The sequence below is a fragment of the Puma concolor genome, chromosome C1 (assembly GCF_028749965.1).
Source record: "Puma concolor isolate L17-30 chromosome C1, mPumCon1.1.hap2, whole genome shotgun sequence".
NCBI lineage: Eukaryota > Metazoa > Chordata > Mammalia > Carnivora > Felidae > Puma > Puma concolor.
Window position 1 is genome coordinate 217,011,262 of NC_141674.1, and position 18,644 is coordinate 217,029,905.

General features: G+C 53.0%; 1 protein-coding gene across 1 annotated transcript in view; it reads left to right on the forward strand.

Moving 5' to 3' along the window:
• Positions 1 to 18,644, forward strand: part of TRPM8 (transient receptor potential cation channel subfamily M member 8) — a 96,558-nt gene that overhangs the window by 47,159 nt on the left and 30,755 nt on the right. Inside the window, exons 12-19 of the mRNA XM_086719993.1 lie at positions 1,750 to 2,040; positions 4,040 to 4,135; positions 4,953 to 5,082; positions 6,879 to 7,024; positions 9,758 to 9,870; positions 10,265 to 10,481; positions 16,239 to 16,330; positions 18,264 to 18,405. Coding sequence (XP_086576119.1) covers positions 1,750 to 2,040; positions 4,040 to 4,135; positions 4,953 to 5,082; positions 6,879 to 7,024; positions 9,758 to 9,870; positions 10,265 to 10,481; positions 16,239 to 16,330; positions 18,264 to 18,405 — 1,227 coding nt within the window. The remainder of the gene's footprint in view (positions 1 to 1,749; positions 2,041 to 4,039; positions 4,136 to 4,952; positions 5,083 to 6,878; positions 7,025 to 9,757; positions 9,871 to 10,264; positions 10,482 to 16,238; positions 16,331 to 18,263; positions 18,406 to 18,644) is intronic.

The following is an 18,644-nucleotide window of genomic DNA, read 5'->3' on the forward strand; positions in this document are numbered from 1 at the left end:
AGCTGGTTTCATCCCTGTAAACACCTATTGTACAGAAGAGTGAACTGAGGCTCGGAGACACGGCCTTGTTCTAGGTGACCCATCTAGGTAATGGAATGGTAGAGACAGGATTTGGAAACAAAGACGTGTCTGACTGCAAAGCTTTTCTCTTTCCTCGTATTCCAGCGGTTCTCAAAGTGTGGTCCCCGGACCAGTGGCAGCGTGGGCATAACCTGGGGACTTGGTAGTTAGCGACACAGCTTGTCAGGCTCCATGTCGACTTGCTAAAGCAGACATTCTAAGATGGTCTCTAGCCACCTGTGTTTTCAGAAGGTGACTCTGACTGAAGTCTGGGGACCCTGTCCTATCAAGCGTGTGACCGAGGGAAAGGCAATGATTGGAAGGATATGGGAGGTGCTGGGCAAAGGAACACGTGACTTGAGGACAGAGGAGAAGGTGTAGCTGTCTCGTGCTGGCCCGGGGCAGGCCTCCCTTCCCCTTCTTATCCCACCTGGAGCCACAGCGTGGGGACTCAGGGGCCACTTGGCAGGTCTATCTCCAGGCAACATGTGATCCCCAGAGGCCCAACATGAGACAGAAACAGAAACGGTTAATGCCGCCCTTGGCAGAAGATATTCCCCCAAACTGGGGTCAGAAAAGCATCATGAGGGAAGTGGGCTGGGCGAACAGTAATGAGGAGTGGCCGGGACGTTGGGGACTGGAGTCTCCAGGTCCCCGGGAGCAGCTGTCACTTGGCTCTGGCTGATGGTTCTCCGTGTTGTCAGGCTTTCTGGTTTTCACTTCTAAATGTGGATTTTAGTGCTGGAAATGTGTGGATATGTTTTTTTTTTTTAATATTTACTTATTTATTTTGAGAGAGAGAGAGAGACAGACAGCAGGAGTGGAGGAGGGGCAGTGAGAGAGGGAGAGAGAGAGAGAATCCCAAGCAGGCTCCACACTATCCACACTATCAGTGCAGCACCCGATGCGGGGCTTGAGCCCAGAAACCATGACATCATGACCCGAGCCAAAGTCAGATGCTCAGCCGACTCAGCCGCCCAAGCACCCCGGAAGTGTGTGGGTTTTTAAGAGCCTTCTAAACTGTCACGTTGGCAACAGAATCACATTGTAGGATCTATTCTGGAGGACAGGCGGAACATATCCGGATGCTACAGTGGCCTGTCATCCACTGGTTTGGGTCTGACGTAAACATGAATTATCTTTAATAAGAGTCTCCCTAAGCTCCCATAGGATAGGTTTATCAGAGGGCCCAGAGAGTGGGGGTAAAGGTAAATAATGACCAGGTGTACTTGTCAAGTGTCCCACAGCCATTGGCCTGGTCATGTGTGGTTTGCTGGGCAACGGGAGGGTTCCAAGGTGCCGGTGGTTGGCTCACAATCAATGTCTAGTGTAGACTTCAGAGAAACGGTGTGAACCACACTGCCTCGGAGGACTTCTGCTGTGCCAGGCACCGCAATAAATTCCTGACCGACACGGTCATCTCTACTCCGCCATAGCAAGAGGCCAAACCACCTGCACACCCACATCCAAGCCCAATATTCCACCTCGTCGCTTCCCCGTCTGTTTGGGCTATAATCCAATGTTGTATTAGAGCTGAAAAGATAAAACGTATTCCCCCAAACAGGATTAAAAACAAGTTGAAGGTACTGTTACTTGGTGGCTGGAAATGTGATGTGGTTGAGAAAGAAAACGCTTCGTGTTTCCCTCAGTGGCCTCGGGGTCTGAGTCCTTGCTCTGCTTTCTCCGTAGTCTGCTGACCTTCAAGAGGTCATGTTTACGGCTCTCATAAAGGACAGACCCAAGTTCGTCCGCCTCTTCCTGGAGAATGGTTTGAACCTGCGGAAGTTTCTCACCAACGACGTCCTCACCGAGCTCTTCTCCAACCACTTCAGCACCCTTGTGTATCGGAACCTGCAGATTGCCAAGAATTCCTATAATGACGCCCTCCTCACGTTTGTCTGGAAACTGGTAGCTAACTTCCGAAGAGGCTTCCGGAAGGAAGACAGAAATAGCAGGGACGAGATAGACATAGAGCTTCACGTATGTACCAGGGCGGTTGTCCGCTTTTGCGTCTTCCTTCGAAAAATATCTCAACCTCCCCCTCTCCCACGTCTCCCCTTGACGCCATAAAGTAGCTAACATGTTGGCGTGGTTAATTTTTGCTACTGCCTTTCCTTAAGATCATGAGTCTACCTGCTGGGTCGTCTGATATCTTGCTTTAAGCTCTGTGCTATGTTTCAAATTACTGTCACGGTTTTTCTTAACTGCAAAGCTTGGTGTGGCACACATACTGTCTGAAGGCGTCTAACAAGGAAGAGGGAAAGGTGAATGGCCCCTGTTCATGTCTCAGCCTCTTGGGCATGATGGATTGCCCATGTGAGGGACTGCCAGGTGTTCGTGTGTAGACAGAAGAGGCAGTGATTATTTCCAAAGGGATAATCCAGGTTTTCATCTGGGAGGCTGTTGTCGATGCACCTGAATTCTCTCAGGCCTCTCTCTTCTTGACCACAGGCAGGCTCTGTTTCCAACTGTCAGCACCTGCTACTCTTTGCCATAGGTTTGCTTGGGGCCCCGTGACTGCCAGCGGTTGGTGTATAAATATCCCAGCTCCCTCCCCATTTGGAGGAGCTAATTCTTTTTTTTTTTTCAATGTTTATTTATTTTTATTTTGAGAGGGACAGAGGGAGCACAGGAGGGGCAAAGAGACAGAGAAAGAGGGAGAGAGAGTCCCAAGCAAGCTTCAAGCTGTCAGCGCAGAGACTCGTGTGGGGCTCAATCTCATGTACTGTGAGATCATGACCCGAGCTGAAATCAAGAGTCGGATGCTTAACCGACTGAGCCGCAAGGCACCCCTGGAGGAGCTAATTCTGAGTCATGTGTTCTACACTGGCTCCCAGGACTCCCTAGTGGTAGTAATCTCTAGTTACCTGCAGTGACAACTTGTTGATAACACACCCTTCTCATTCGTTCTTTCTTTTCCGATCTTATTCCTCACTCTCCTATGGGTTTCCCTGGGATCACTTCTCAGATTGACTACTCATCTCAAATTCTTGATTGCTTCTGGGGAAACTCAAACGAAGTCATTATCTCCTATAATTCTATGAATTGTGTATGTATATACATGTGCATTGCAAAAATCTAAATGAGCTAGGTGTTTGAAGGAATCAGAAGTGTTCAGAAAGCTTGTTTGGGGGGCCTGGGCGGCTCAGTCGGTTAAATGTCTGACTCTTGGTTTTGCTCAGGTCGCGATCTCACGGTTTCATGAGTTCAAGCCCCGAGTCGGGTTCTGTGCTGGCAGCCTGGAACCTGCGTGGGATTCTCTCTCTCTCTCCCTCTCTCTCTTCCCCTGCCCCACTCATGCTCTCAAAATAAATAAATACACTTAAAAACATTTAAAAAAAGAAAGAAAGCTTCTTTTTGACACTATTTATGTTAAAACCCTCTGCGATATCCGTAATCCTGCCTGAAGCATTTTGGATCTTGGTTAAACCCGTAGGGAAGTTATAGATGGTTAGTTATTTTCCATCTGAAAAGTTTCCATTGAGAGATCCGGAATTCTGGAGAGGAGCTGGTGAATGTGTTAGGAATTGGAAGTTTGAATAACACTCCAAAGACAGAAGCGTGGTTTTATGTCATAATAATTGAACTTAAACTGTGGGAAAGTTAGATTTTAGTTCGAGCGACTCTTGTAGATAAGAAACGGATTTCTGTGATGGGAAGGAATGCTTCAGGCTGTCAGAAGCTGTTCAGTTTTTACATTGCTGTCAGACATACTCCTGCCCTTTGTGCTTTTCTGTCTAGTCATACTCCGTCTTTGATGATAGGTAAGAGACTGTCAGATCGTCCTACCCGGTGAGTCGCCGTGATGAAAATCGCACCTCTGTGCTGTTACACTGGATTCATATACTAACATACAGAGCCCTCCAAACGTGGGGTTCTCCCCTGGGGCCTCCCGGTACCTGCTTCCATTCTTACACCGGCGTATCTACTAAAGGGATCTCCCATTTGTGTGCTGACCACATGTTCTATCTCCTCCCAGGACGTGTCTCCTATAACTCGACACCCCCTGCAAGCACTCTTCATCTGGGCCATTCTTCAGAACAAGAAGGAACTTTCCAAGGTCATTTGGGAGCAGGTAAATGTCTGGGCCCCCTGCCAAATTTACTCCAAATGCATGCTTTGCTGTGGTCGTTCTGACCTCGAAACTCACACGCCTAATCTGAAACGTCATCAACACGACGGAATGTCTTACATCGGGTGAACATGGTTGTGCCTCTGTTTCCGTGGCGACGGAGGGATGTTTGGGAGGGGAGGTACCTTCCTGCAAGGTAGCTGTGCTGGGTGGGCAACCCAGGAGGCTCTCGCTTCTCCCGTGTGTGCAGGTGCGGGATTGTTTTCCAAGTGGATGCAGTTTTTAAGTTTAGTTTGAAAAATTAATTTCTGCCTTTATGGCATCAGGGATAGGAAGGAGGGCTTGTGTAAATTCTGCTTTGGGAAGCTTGCTGAGATTTGTCCTTGTGGTTTAGCACGTAACGGCTTGTGTTCAATTGCGGAGAAGAGACGTTCTCCGTTATTGGAGCACGAAGATGGATGTTAACTCTGCAAGGCTTACTAACCCCATCGTCAGCTCTCCCGCATGCTCAGTCCCCTCTTCCCTTTCAGCTGCTACACGCAGTGTGGCGGCCGGGCCGTTGGGCCTTAGGCCGTCAGTTTCTCTTGGCATTTAGCTTGATATTTTCTTTTTAGATGCCAATTCCACATTCAAGACTGGGAGTGCCTTCAGGGTCGACAGTGTTTTGTGTATATTGCAAATTTGACTTTGAATCATCATGAACCGTTCAGATTTTGCCATTTCCTGCTTTTGCCATGAGTTTGTCCTTGTCTGACGTTAATGTTGACTTGACCACTTGAAGGGATAAGGAACTAACTAACATTACCCGCCCCTCTGAAAGACCAGGGGCTGCACTCTGGCAGCCCTGGGAGCCAGCAAGCTTCTGAAGACTCTGGCCAAGGTGAAGAATGACATCAATGCGGCAGGGGAGTCCGAGGAGCTGGCCAATGAGTACGAGACCCGTGCAGTTGGTGAGTCTCCGGGAGCGGGGCACCATGGCGGGCGTCCGTGTGGCAGGAGGCACGCACGTGCCTGTAGCACCCACGGGTGGCAGAGGTCAACGGCATGTCCAGGCTCCCTTATCTGGCCTGATTTAGGGGCTGCAGACCACACGGTCAGGGGTGCGCGTGCTGTGGCCGAAGCCATAGTCCTTTTGGCCCTGGCACTTACTGACTTGTCCAAGGTTGGATGCAGGAAATGTGGGCTGTCTCCTCCCACAACCGCCAGGGCCGCGCCCAGGCCAAGTCTAAGAAACTCAGCACCGCAGGGAATTGGGGGGCCGGGGAGGAGTCTTTTTGGATGCTGTTGAGACACTGTGACAGATCTGAGATTTTTATTCGACTTGCAGGTTATCAAGTTAGCCTGCCTGCAACCTACAGATAAGACCCCAAACCCCTGGGTCAGGGACACAGATGGTTTTTTGCTAATTGCCAAGGCAGCAGCCAGACCAGAATCTTGGGTCGGTTCCTCGTGCCTTCATTCCCCTGGAGTGACATGATTACGGGCTGCTGTTGCCTATGGTGCAGCTCCCCAAAGTTTAGGAGAGTTGGGGCTTCTACTGGGGCTGTGGGTGACCTTCCCATGCTCCCCTCCAGGGTGCGACTGTTCATTACCTGGAACAGAGAGGCATTGCTAAGCATTGCCCTTCTGGAATGCCTGTCTTCTGTCTGCTGTTCGGTCATTCTTGAACAAAGCAGTGCTTTTTGCTGAGAAGATCCAGACTAGGGCACCTGGGGGCTCAGTCGGTTAAGTGTCTGACTTCGGCTCAGGTCAGAATCTCACAGTCCATGAGTTCAAGCCCCGTGTTAGGCTCTGTGCTGACAGCGTAAAGCCTGGAGCCTGCTTTGGATTCTGTGTCTCCCTCTCTCCCTGCCCCTTCCCAGCTCATGTCTGTCTCTCTCTCTCAAAAATAAATAAACATTAAAAAAAAAAAAAAAAAAAAAAAAAAGAAGGTCCAGACCATGCAGGAACGTGAGCGACCCAGAACAATTGCCTCCCACCGACAGACAGTTTGGACCTGCTTGGTTTTTCTTCCCGTTTCACTTGAGGGTTTTCAGTTGGCCATGTGGCCCGTCGCAAAACGCACACGTTTGTCCGTTGTCTTAGGTAACGAACAGACGCTCGTGACTTTGGCTTCTCTGTGTTGGCCGAAGGGTGTCCGATGCTTTCTTTTAATACATTAAAATTGCGAGGAGAGTCTGTTTATTTCTGATAGACTTCAGAGGAGGGATCCTAGGGTTTTGACTTTTGAAAAATTCCCCGCACGGATTTATTCCCCGGGTTCTCTGGTTGGGTCTCAACGTGTAAGAACGGCTTTGATGCGGTAGGTCAGTGTTTCTTCCACTTTCTCATGGTTTTTGTCGTGGTCGTCGTGGTTTGGCACGGGGCCCTGTCTGCGAAGAGCCGTCACCAAGGAGGCCCAGGAGGTAAACGGGATGGGGGCGTAGGTGAAGAGGAAGCAGAGGGTCCGCAGCCCCTCTGCTGAGCCCCACCCAAGGCGGGGGGCTGCCTGTTCAGCGCCGCTCGGTTCAGGGGGCGCTTGCGGACACCTGCCGCGTCAAGGGCGGCGCTGGGCCTGGTGTGCCTCGAGAGCCCCTCTGTTGGGTGGGAGACGATGTGGTGCCTTGCGCTGGCGTTCCGGAAGCCTGCTGGGAACCAGGCTCCGCGCAAAGTCAAGGCTGGGGTGTGGGGGGCGGGGCGGGAGCTGTGTGCGCCTCCGCCGGCCCCGCGCGCAGCCCCCCTCCCTCTGGCGACACTGTCCCCGCAGAGCTGTTCACGGAGTGCTACAGCAGCGACGAGGACCTGGCCGAGCAGCTGCTGGTGTACTCCTGTGAAGCCTGGGGCGGCAGCAACTGCCTGGAGCTGGCGGTGGAGGCGACGGACCAGCACTTCATCGCCCAGCCTGGCGTCCAGGTAAACGGCGCGCCGTCGCCCAACGTCGCCGCCGCTGGAGGCTGGAGGTGGGCCTTTTACGCCAGGTGCTGTCCGCGCGCGGCGTTAAAACAAAACCATCGCCTCCCATGGAGAAGCCGGCAGGGGAAGTTGAGTGACGCTCCAGGAGGTGGCAGCACATAGACGTGGGTAGAGACCCCTGCTTCCAGAGACAGTGCAGGAGAGAGAACGTTCTTTGACTTTCCGCCAAGCGCTGGGCGGCGCTGCACCATAACGGAGGAGGGCTGGGTCCCCAGATCCCGCGCCTGGGTCTCCACCCACCGGATCCCTAATTATGTGCGTGGTGATGGGTCAAAGCACGCGAGCCCTCTGAGCCTCAGTTTCCTCCTCTGTAAAGGAAGGTTGCCGTGAGGGTTGGGGAGGCGGGATGTGACAGGTGCCGGCCCTTTATTTCGGCGGATGCTGTTACAGTTATTCTTGGTAGGAGCGGCACTTAGAGGAACCAGCTCGAACTGGGTGAGGCCTAACTAGAGGTTTTCTGCACCGACTTCCACCGGCCGTTTGCACTTGGCGTCTCCGGTCGCCGAGGGGAGGTTTTTCCCCCACCCACAATCCCAGTTGGAGGGGCCTGGGTGTGAAGGGGGGGGCAGGGGAGACGTGGGCGGGCTCACCCTTACGTGTCATACACATGATGCGCGTGACCACGTTTTGCCTTCACAGCACGTGCGGAGGTGGAGGTCATCCCATTCTGCTGATAGGGACGCAACAGCTCAGAAAAGGTTCTGGAACATTCTCCCGGTTGCACGGCCAGAAGTAGCAGAGCTGAGGCTTGAATCCGTGTTGATTGTCCGTCAGGTGGACTTTCCATTACACCGTGCAACCGATGATTAGCAAAGTTAGCAAAGCGTTTGTGGGAAAAACAACCCCAAACCCGCAGGCGGCTACAGCTAAGCCAGAGTAAACGGCGACAGTCATCGGTGACCAGGAAGGCACAAAGGAAGAGTCTTGCTATTTATTGCTGTTTGAGGGTCTGCACCACAACGGGGGGGGGGGGGGGGGGGGGGGGGGAGAGTGAGGCCAGCCCTGGGGGCAGGATGGGCTGGAGGCGGGGCTGGATGCGGAGGTGGGGCCGTGCTCAGCTCACCCGCCTTTGACCTCAGGCCTCACCTTGCTGGTGCCCCCAGAGCTTTGGGCCTGGGGGAGGCTGCCTCTTGCTCTTGTTCCAAGTTTTCCAGTCCCAGGGGTTTCAACCAGAGGCCGATCCATTAATGTTCGCGAGAAATCTCGCTGCCAGACACGTGGGCCCAGGGAGCTGGCTTCCTGTGTGCAGGCTGCTGCCTGGGGTCCGAATTTGCTGGTGGCCGTGGAGGCTGAGCTAGGGAAGAGCCTCCCGTGACTGGGGACCTAGCGGTGCCGCTGGATGTGCTCGTCCCCTCGGCAGGAATGCGAGGGTGCGGAGGGCTGGACAGGTATGACCTGTCTTTGTCCGGCTCCCTGAGGGAGAGGCCCCAAAGCAAGGATTTAAATGCAAGTAGTTCGTTCTGGCGGTGAACCCAGGAAGTGCACGGGGTGGTGGGGACGGTGAGAGGGGTGAGGGAAGGAGGCAGACACAGGTACGCTAAGGAGCACGCTGTCGCCTTGATCAACAGGGCTCAACCCTGCGGGACTTGTGGGGGCTGCAGGGAGCCTGCCCTGGTGTGGCCCCTGTGGGCACAAGCCAGCTGGTATTCGCCCAGCAGCTGCAGGCCGTCCTCTGTTGCGGCTGCCCCTCCTGGGCCGGGCACACTCCTGGCTGCAGCCGCCCGGCAGAGCATGGCGGGCTCCCCGGGGGAAGCGGCTTCTCTCAGATGGAAGGTCTGGTGGGCACACAGGCCCTGAGCCTCCCAGCCAGCGCCAATCCCCTCCTGACTAACAAAGGCCTTTTTTGAAGCTGTGTGTTCCTTTGATGAGGACCGGTCTACACTGGCCCTTTTGTGTTCATGTGAGGTGTGGCTCCCAGAGGCGACCTGAGGTTTCTCATTGCCACATTCTTGGGGGGCCCCCGTCCCACCTCTCAGGGGTTGGCACAGTCTGGGAGAAGCTTATCCATGCATTACGACTCCGAGTCCACTGTCTCCCCCTTCCTGTCACCTATCCGCCTCCGGAAATAACCCCGGGGGTCCTGCAGGTGGCGCTGGACGGGTGTGTGGATTTGCAATCAGGGGGAAGGAAGGCGCTAGAAGGACACTTGTTTAAACTTAAGAAGAATTAGAAGTGGTTAAAAATCATGGCTTTAGGGAATTTGGACTCACACAACTTCTATTTTAAAGTTCACAGAACCTTGGGGCGCCTGGGTGGCTCAGTCAGTTAAGTTTCTGGCTTCGGCTCAGATCATGATCTCCCAGTTCGTGGGTTCGAGCCCCGCGTCGGGCTCTGTGCTGACCGCTCGGAGCCTGGAACCTGCTTCAGATTCTGTCTCCCTCTCTGTCTGCCCCTCCCCCGCTCACGCTCTGTGTCTCTCTATCTCTCTCAAAAATAAATAAGTGTTAAAGCTCACAGAACCCAAGTCAGGAAAGGGTTGACAATCAAACACATTCGTGAATCATTTTATCGAAGCCCCTCAGAGTCCAGGTAACTAATATAAAAGGATAGGACCTTGATTTGGAGAGTTATTTCTTTTGAGGGGGTGTGAGGGTTGGGAAGAAAGGTTACAAACCATCCTGCATTTCGCTGCATTAATAAGGACTCGTGTCCTCTGTCTCTGTCTCCTTGTAGAATTTTCTTTCCAAGCAGTGGTATGGAGAGATCTCCCGAGACACCAAGAATTGGAAGATTATCCTGTGTTTGTTTATTATACCCTTGGTTGGCTGTGGCTTTGTATCATTTAGGTATGAAACTGAGACATATGATGACAGGTGAGAGAGAGAGAGAGAGAGAGAGAGGGAGTGTGTGTGTGTGTGTGTGTGTGTGCACGTATCCTTAGGTAAATCCTTAGGTAAAGGATTATAAAGCCTGGAATGTATGATGGGACTGTAGGCAGCATGCCCTACACAGTAGGGCTGGGAATCTTCTCTGGCTTTTCCCGGGTTTGATTCCAAACAGTTGGAGATAGAGTTACGTCTTCAGTATCCAAGGCAGAACTCGGATTTGTTAACCCTGAAATGCCAAGGGCTGAGTGTTGGCGGGGTCGATCTGGCTCCCCTTCCCCCGGCCGTGGGTCCGAGGCCCCCGCAGGCCGCGATGCTTCGGACGGTGATGCGGTGCTCTTACCTCTTGGTCCAGGAAGAAGCCCATCGACAAGCACAAGAAGGTTCTGTGGTACTACGTGGCGTTCTTCACCTCCCCCTTTGTGGTCTTTGCCTGGAACGTGGTCTTCTACATCGCCTTCCTCCTGCTGTTTGCCTACGTGCTGCTCATGGATTTTCACTCGGTGCCACACTCCCCCGAGCTGGTCCTCTACGCCCTGGTCTTTGTACTGTTCTGCGATGAAGTAAGACAGGTAGGACCGTCCCCACGTGGGGCCCCTCCTCCTTTGCTCAGTAGGTGCTGTCTTCCCCAAGCCAGCGAGGAGCAGAAGTTGCTTCCGAGGTTCCAAAGTCATGGTTTTCCTAAAGTAAACGGGGCCCTTTCAATATCACAGCCCTCCGGTGAGACTTCTTAGCACCAAGCTCACTCCTTGCTGATTAATGTTAGTTGATGGAAATGAATTACTCAGGATTGGGAATGTGTTCAAAGAGAAGATTGACCTTGGACTGCAAACCCACGCCTGCCATTACCGTCATCAAGGGAGGCAGGGGAGATGGGGGGACTTTCAAACTAAGAGCATCTTAATGCCCAGCGTGTCAGAGTGACAGTGTTAGAAAGTCATAGAAGTCCCCGTGGAGTTCAGGGAGTGTGTGTGAATTATTCATGGTGCTTTTCTGCAGTTTCTTTGGGATCTGCGTCCTGTGGTATCCTCTCCCCACCACTCAGTCCAAAGCTGTAGCCCATGCCTGGCACATAGCAGGTGCTCCCTTGGTAATTGTTGGACAGATAAGCGTTGATGGCAAGGGTGATGCTGTCCCTAAACCGTTATGAAAAGTCCCAGGAAACCCTTTCAGACTTAGTGATGATCTGAGAGCAGTGCTGTGGCTGTCACTTCTGTTGCCCCCTTTCTGAGCCCAGACCCAACATCATACCCACTCAGGAAGCATGGCCTCGGTGCTTATGTTTACGCGATGCTACGGCAGGTGCCACAAGAGATTCAGAGGGCCATAGAGCGCCGTCCTTGACCTCACAGTGTCGCTGCCTGGTCCGGCAATCCCAAAGTGGTTTCAACCATCATGCCAAGTCTGATAGACTTTTTTTGTGGCTTCTAGGAGCCCTCGACTGAGGATGATTTGAGTCTGTTTCTGTTCTCAGCCGGCGAGTGTCTTGACCAGTTCTCAATGTCTGCTGTGGGCCGGGGGGAGGGAGGGAGTCTTTGCACCAGGGCCCTGCGTCTGCCCTCCCCGGCCCCGTAGGTGCAGGTGGGGGATGGAGATAGGGGACAGGTGGGGGTTAGAGCAACATGAACGACCCACGTGGGTGTCGCACATGGGAAGATATCAGGCTTTCTGTCTACCGGCAACTGTTCCCCAGGTCAGGGTCCTGCTGACGCGCAGAGGATTCTGACTTCGCGTCGGCCTCTTGGGGGCCCCACGTACTGGCTCGTGAGGTCACAGCCCCAGCGAGGTACATGGGGGTTGGGACGTCAAAGTATGAATTTTGGGGGGTGCGATTCACCCCATAACCCCTCTGTAAAGGCTCTTTCTCCCAGCTGTCTTTTACTTGCTGGCTTTGACTTACTACGTGTCTGCAGCCAGGGGGTGAAAATGTCCTGCTCGGGAGAAGCAAAGACGGAAGGAGGTTCCACATTTAAGGCAGGAATGGGCCCAGGCCGATGTGAGGAAGTAAGGGAACAGCACCGTTTTTACTGGGAGCCTCCTGACGCCGTTGTAGGCGCTGAGCTGGCTCTCCACGTGGGGTCACGCGTGTTCCCTTCTCCTAGCCTGCTGTGGCTGGGCTCTGGGGTCGTGCCTCCTTTTCCTCCGCTCCCGGGTGTGGTTTCTCAGCTCCTCATACATATGCTGCTGTTGTCCAGAAGCGAGTGGCATGAAAATGACCCAATGCAGAGATTGGCTTCGTATTCACGTGTGGCCCAGAGGGGCTTAGCTCAAGGGATGACATTGATGTATATCTGGCAAGTGAATGTATATTTTTTTAAAAAAACTTCTAACGTTTATTTATTTTTGAGACAGAGAGAGACAGAGCATGAGCGGGGGAGGGGCAGAGAGAGAGGGAGACACAGAATCGGAAGCAGGCTCCAGGCTCCGAGCCGTCAGCACAGAGCCTGACGCGGGGCTGGAACTCACGGACCGCGAGATCAAGCCCTGAGCCGAAGTCGGATGCCAAACTGACTGAGCCACCCAGGCACCTCTGTTTTTTTTTTTTTTTTTAATTAAAAAAAAATTTTTTTTTAGTTTATTTGTGTACTTTGAAAGAGAGGGAGAAAGAGAGAGAGAGTGCACGCACACCGTGTGCGCACAAGCAGGGGAGGGGCAGAGAGAGAAGGAGAGACAGAATCCCAAGCAGGCTCCACGCCTGATGCGGAGCTCAAGCTCATGAACTGTGAGATCGTGACCTGAGCTGACATCAAGAGTCGGACGCTTAAACAACTGAGCCACCCAGGCGCCCCGAGAGTGTATGTTTTTTAAGAGGTGAGTTGGCGAGGCAGGGTCTTCCTCATTCAGTCCCACGGCGGTGCTCTGGCTGGGAGCAAGCGGGGGCCGCGACGGTGGCTCATGAGGCCAGAGCGAGGGAGACTTGGGAAGCCCGCGATCAAGGGGCTCGAGGGTGTCCTTTGGAGCAGAGGGTGCTGCCGGTGGCTGCTTCTCGGAATGTTCTTTTCTCGCTCATTCATGCTCCCAGGCATTTCTTCACTAGTCTCGAGGCTGACCCTGACTCCCACATGGTGTGAAGGCACAGAAGCTGCAGCCATTGTCTGGTTCCTCCAGGCATCTAGAGAAGTCGTGGGCCCGAGACAGGACTTTGGGTTGCGTGAGAGGGCGGGGCTTGGCCCGGCGGCTGGAAGACGCAAGGAGACACGTCTTGGCGTAAGCCAAACTCTTCATTCGTGCCTCCTGCCTTTCAGTAAGTGTTTACTGAGCACCTACCAGATGCCAGGCACTGTTCTAGACATTGGAGATACAGCAACAGACCAAGCACGCAAATCTCTCTGTTCTTACGGAGCTTTTTACCGGTTAGAGAGGATCGGCGGGGGTCGTTTCTGGGAGTTTCCGAGGAGAGAACAGCACTGCCCAGAGTCTTACATTTACTGGAAGGTTGGCCTAGAGGGTTGCAGCTGTGAAATGAGAAGTCCTTAGGTCACAAATATCTCCATCCAAAGTTGTATGGACGTTTAACTACGAAGTCATTTATTCGAAGGAGGCTCAGGACAAGTGCATTTTGCTTGGAGAAGGACCCTGGGCAGGTGTAGTGTGACATGTTCCCTGGAAGAGACCCAGAGTAGACAGAGTGGTGGGCAGGGGGGCAGGAGCCTCGGGAAGCGAAGTGGGCTGGGGAGAAGCACTGCCCAGTCATCCCGGGGGCCTGCCGGGAGGAGGTGATGCCCACAGCTCTGACCCAGTCCCGCTATCCTGTGTATGTTTATAATGGGTGATGTTTGATACGGAGGGTGATGATGCGGGCGTCCAGCTTTGGGCAAATATTTCCTCTTTTTCCTCTTTTTTTTTTTTTTTTAAATGTTTTTATTTATTTTTGAGACAGAGAGAGACAGAGCATGAGCAGGGGAGGGGCAGAGAGAGGGAGACACAGAATCTGAAGCAGGCTCCAGGCTCTGAGCTGTCAGCACAGAGCCCGACGCGGGGCTCAAACTCACAGACTGAGATCGTGACCTGAGCCGAAGTCGGATGCTTAACCGACTGAGCCACCCAGGCGCCCCTCTTCTTTTTCCTCTTAAACATCACTTTGGAACGGACCGGTTTCATTCATCGATCCTGTGTGCGTTAAGGCGATGTATGGGAGTGCCTCGGGCTGAGGGTTGAGAGCGGCGGGGAGGGGGATGAAAAGATTCAAGTCCATCTCTGCGCCCCCGACAGCTGACCCTGAGGTCTGTGAGCCAGACTGGGGAGCATGGCCTCCGGGTTTCTCGTCGTTCAAGGAATCCGACGCTGGGGGTCGCTGTTTCTCTTCTGCCTGCAGACTCGTGCGGCTGGAATCCTCAGTTTGGTTTCCTCCAGGAATCTGCTTTGCTATCCTGGCACTGTCTTAATGAACCGAATTCACACGTGTTAGGAAAAACCCGGAACCAGACGGGATGTTACCTGTTTCAGGTTGTGTCTGGGTATCCCAAAGTGCACTCTCCTTATATCTCCTTCCCCGGGGGCGGCTGTAATAGGCTAAACTGACATTTTCAACCAAGGCAGTCCGTATGTACAAGCGTCCATCGATCAAATTGTGGATCTTTATGCAACACGAGATGAGTTCCATCACCCCTTCAGTGTTAAGGCCCATGGAATCCCCAAATCCTGAAAGATACGCTGGAATATGGTTCTGGTATTTGATGAGTATAGCCCCTGTCTGTCATTCCACTCAGAAAAGAGGCCTCTGTTCGTTAAAAAAAAAAAAAAAAAAACAAAAAACCCCGCTTTCTTACTACAACAGTGCCTCCAAGCCCCGGGCTCGATCTGTTCAGGGTTTCTCCCCCGGCTCAGGCCAGGATTCTGAGAGGCCGAGCTGGACTGGATCCACCTGGTTGCTGTGTTCCTATCTGCCTCCCGGATCAGGGTTTTAAAGGGGGAGCAGGTGGCTGGGGCCTGTCCCCACCGCTCTCATCTTACAGACGGTTCTTGGCGGGTCATCGGTGAGACTGGGGCCGCCCGCATGGACGGTGAGGGATGCTGATGCGGTTTCTGGGCCCCCGCGTTTAGCCATCCCACAGAGGAACGTGGTCGAACCGGGGCTGGGAGATTTTATTTCCCTGGTGCTTGATTTCGTAGTGAAATTGAAAAGTGCCACGTACCTTTGAGGACACGTCCTTGCCGATGTTTTCCTGCGTCGCTCAAGTAAGTCTGGTGGTTTCCTTATCTGAGCTCACTTGGGCTTGGTGTCACCAGCCCTCCAGCCCTTACCGCGTTTCATTTTAAACATGTCCAGTGACTGCCTTTCCCCGGGGCCAGTGGATTCCTTGAGAATCAGCATCGCACCTAATCGGACATCCTGTGTGCCAGGAGCCCGGCACGGATATATGGAATCCTGTGGGCTCTCGGTAAACAGGTTTGAAATAGAGGGACGGACGGGAGGGTCAGGTGACTACCCTGGGTCCCCCAGACCCAGCAGACAGATCACCAAGGGGCTGTCCTTCTACTGGATCGTCTTTTCCCTCTTTATCTCCTGACAAGTTTTCTTCTGAGAAATCATACCCAATACCCACAAGTCATGATGAAAGGGTCCCTGAGGCACACTGTTCCTGTCAGTCATTTCTGCGACTGCACCTGTCCTCATAGGTGCCGCATAGAACACCTGTGTGCAAAGTAAAAAAGGAAATTCCTGGGGCGCCTGGGTGGCTCGGTCGGTTAGGCATCTGACGTCGGCTCAGGTCATGATCTCACGGTTCGTGATTTCGAGCCCCGCGTCAGACTCTGTGCTGACAATTCAGAACCTGGAGCCTGCTTCGGATTCTGTGTCTCCCCCTCTTTCTGCCCCTCCCATGCTCGTGCTCTGTCTCTCTCCATCTCTCAATAATAAACGTTAAAATAATAAAAGAAAAAGAGAAACTCCTTTTATCAAGATGTTTTATTGCCATGTGCCAAAAAGTATTTACAACAAATACGCAAATCTATGACGACGACAGTCGTCAGTTGTGCAATGCACAACTTATACCACTGTACTGGGCAGCTTGGGTGTTCCACATTTGTCCACGCAGGTTGTGCTCACTGTCTTCCGGTTCATCTTTAAAGAACGGCGATGGTGCATGAGTCCTTTTTCTGACTTTGTCAGCAGCACATGAGTAACGGAACAGCAAGTGTGCAACCTACTTTCCAATCCCCCCAGAATATCACGGGGCATGTGGCAGGGCACATGGGACATGTGGCTCAAAAAGGATGTGGGGAAAAATGTGTGAACGTTAAAAAAAAATCTGGAAGCAGTTGATGTTTCCCAGCTGCTGATGCTCTCTCTCTCTCTCTCTCTCTCTCTGTCCCTTTCTGTGCTGCAGTGGTACATGAATGGGGTGAATTATTTCACTGACCTGTGGAATGTCATGGATACACTCGGGCTTTTTTACTTCATAGCAGGAATTGTGTTTCGGTAAGTTGGCCTCACCACCTTTCCTAGTTTCAGGCGTTTTCTGGATTTTCTTGAGTGAAGAGGTGAAGAAAAGATCTCTTCTACTTCAAGCCCAAGATCAACCTGTCTCCCCTCCCCCCCCCATCTCGAGATTACTGCAAACGCCACCGTCTGAGCCTCTTAGAGACCCAGCGTGGTCGGCATGGAGTTACGTCTCCTCTCTTCTCCCTCCTGGTGACCTGTAATCGAAAAGTTCTTCACAGTTTTTCCTCTCTGTGCTCGCAGAATTTTGGGGAGGGGGATGATTAGAGACGGAGGAAGCAGAGGATGATGAGCACGTGAAATGTTGCGTAACATGTTCCTTTTGGACCACGTAATCTTCTTTTTTTTTTTTCAACGTTTTTTATTTATTTTTGGGACAGAGAGAGACAGAGCGTGAACGGGGGAGGGGCAGAGAGAGAGGGAGACACAGAATCGGAAACAGGCTCCAGGCTCTGAGCCGTCAGCCCAGAGCCCGACGCAGGGCTCGAACTCATGGACCGCGAGATCGTGACCTGGCTGAGGTCAGACACTTAACTGACTGCGCCACCCAGGCGCCCTGTATTCTTTTTTAAAAAAAAATTTTTTTTTTCAACGTTTATTTATTTTTGGGACAGAGAGAGACAGAGCATGAACGGGGGAGGGGCAGAGAGAGAGGGAGACACAGAATCGGAAGCAGGCTCCAGGCTCCGAGCCATCAGCCCAGAGCCCGACGCGGGGCTCGAACTCGCGGACTGCGAGATCGTGACCCGGCTGAGGTCGGACGCTCAACCGACTGCGCCACCCAGGCGCTCCCCACGTAATCTTCTAAAATGTACCTAACTGCCTCGTGAGTGCTGGCTATGGAGCCCGCCCTCCCAGAGTCAGAGCGGATGATTAGAAAAACCCGTGTAGAATCACCGCTGAAGGCAGAAAGCAATGTGTACGCCACATGAAAGGGGAGTCGAGGAGGGGCGCCTGGGTGGCGCAGTCGGTTGAGCGTCCGACTTCAGCCAGGTCACGATCTCGCGGTCCGTGAGTTCGAGCCCCGCATCGGGCTCTGGGCTGATGGCTCAGAGCCTGGAGCCTGTTTCCGATTCTGTGTCTCCCTCTCTCTCTGCCCCTCCCCGTTCATGCTCTGTCTCTCTCTGTCCCAAAAATAAATAAAAAACGTTGAAAAAAAAAAAATTGAAAGGGGAGTCGAGGTACACCCAGACCGTGGCGCACATCGCCCGTGCCCGCACCCCCGCGGGCCTGCCTCCCCCGAGTAGCCTCAAGGCGAAGCTCGTGGTCGTATTCGAGCTGCGCACATGGCGTCCCTTGCAGAGAAGCCTGACTCTTTGGACGAACGCCTACCCGTTGCTCACTCCGCAGTCTGAAGCGAGTGAGAGCTCCGTTTCCCCCTCCGATACCTTTCCCTTCTGCTGGGGCTCAGCGTTTGAATCACGGTGGGTTGGACGTGACTTCTGGAGAATTCCAGGGGGTGAAAACACACGGCTCCCGATTAACACATTCGCAGGTGGCCAGCGAGTCAAATGATCTGGTGCAAATGAGGTGAGGTCTCGTTAGGGGAAACCTGGCAGAACCTAGTCCCAAGTGGCTGGTCTGGGCTGGGGACCGGGATCGTCATGGTGGCCGAGGGAGCCGGGAAGTTAGCGACAATGAGACGGCGTTCTTGCAGTGGGTAGAGTTTGAGGAGGACGTGGCAAAAACCTCTGCAAGCCTTGTTGTGTGCCCTGTCGTTGCTCCACCGGGGGCCACGAGGGCAGAAGACCAGGGCCTTTGGTCCTCAGTGACTGACACGCGTTGTCCTTGGTCTGCTTCCACTCACTCTCGGCACCCTGACCCTGTTTCTTCGTGTTCGGTTAGTCTTAAAAACGAAAGTTTGAACTCTTTTGTCAAAGTCTCACGGGCCCTGCTTCTCTTCCTTCCGTAGGCTCCACTCTTCGAATAAAACCTCTTTGTATTCCGGACGGGTGATCTTTTGCCTGGATTATATCATATTCACTCTAAGGTTGATCCACATTTTCACCGTAAGCAGAAATTTAGGACCCAAGATCATCATGTTGCAGAGGATGGTAAGAGTGGAGGGGGTTTGTGGTTCGCATTCTGCTTGCCAGACCGCTCCAATTGTCTGTAGAGGGGCTTGGTCCCCCGGCAGGTCACAATTGGCAAGGTTTGCTGTCTCTGACGTGCTTTCATCAGGGCCCTCCCCCGGTTTAAAACTTAACAGGTGGCTGGTAGGAGCAAGTGGCTAATTAAATGTGTTGCCAGTGAAGCGATCTGTCCAGATGTCACTCTTTACCAGCTGTTTTCA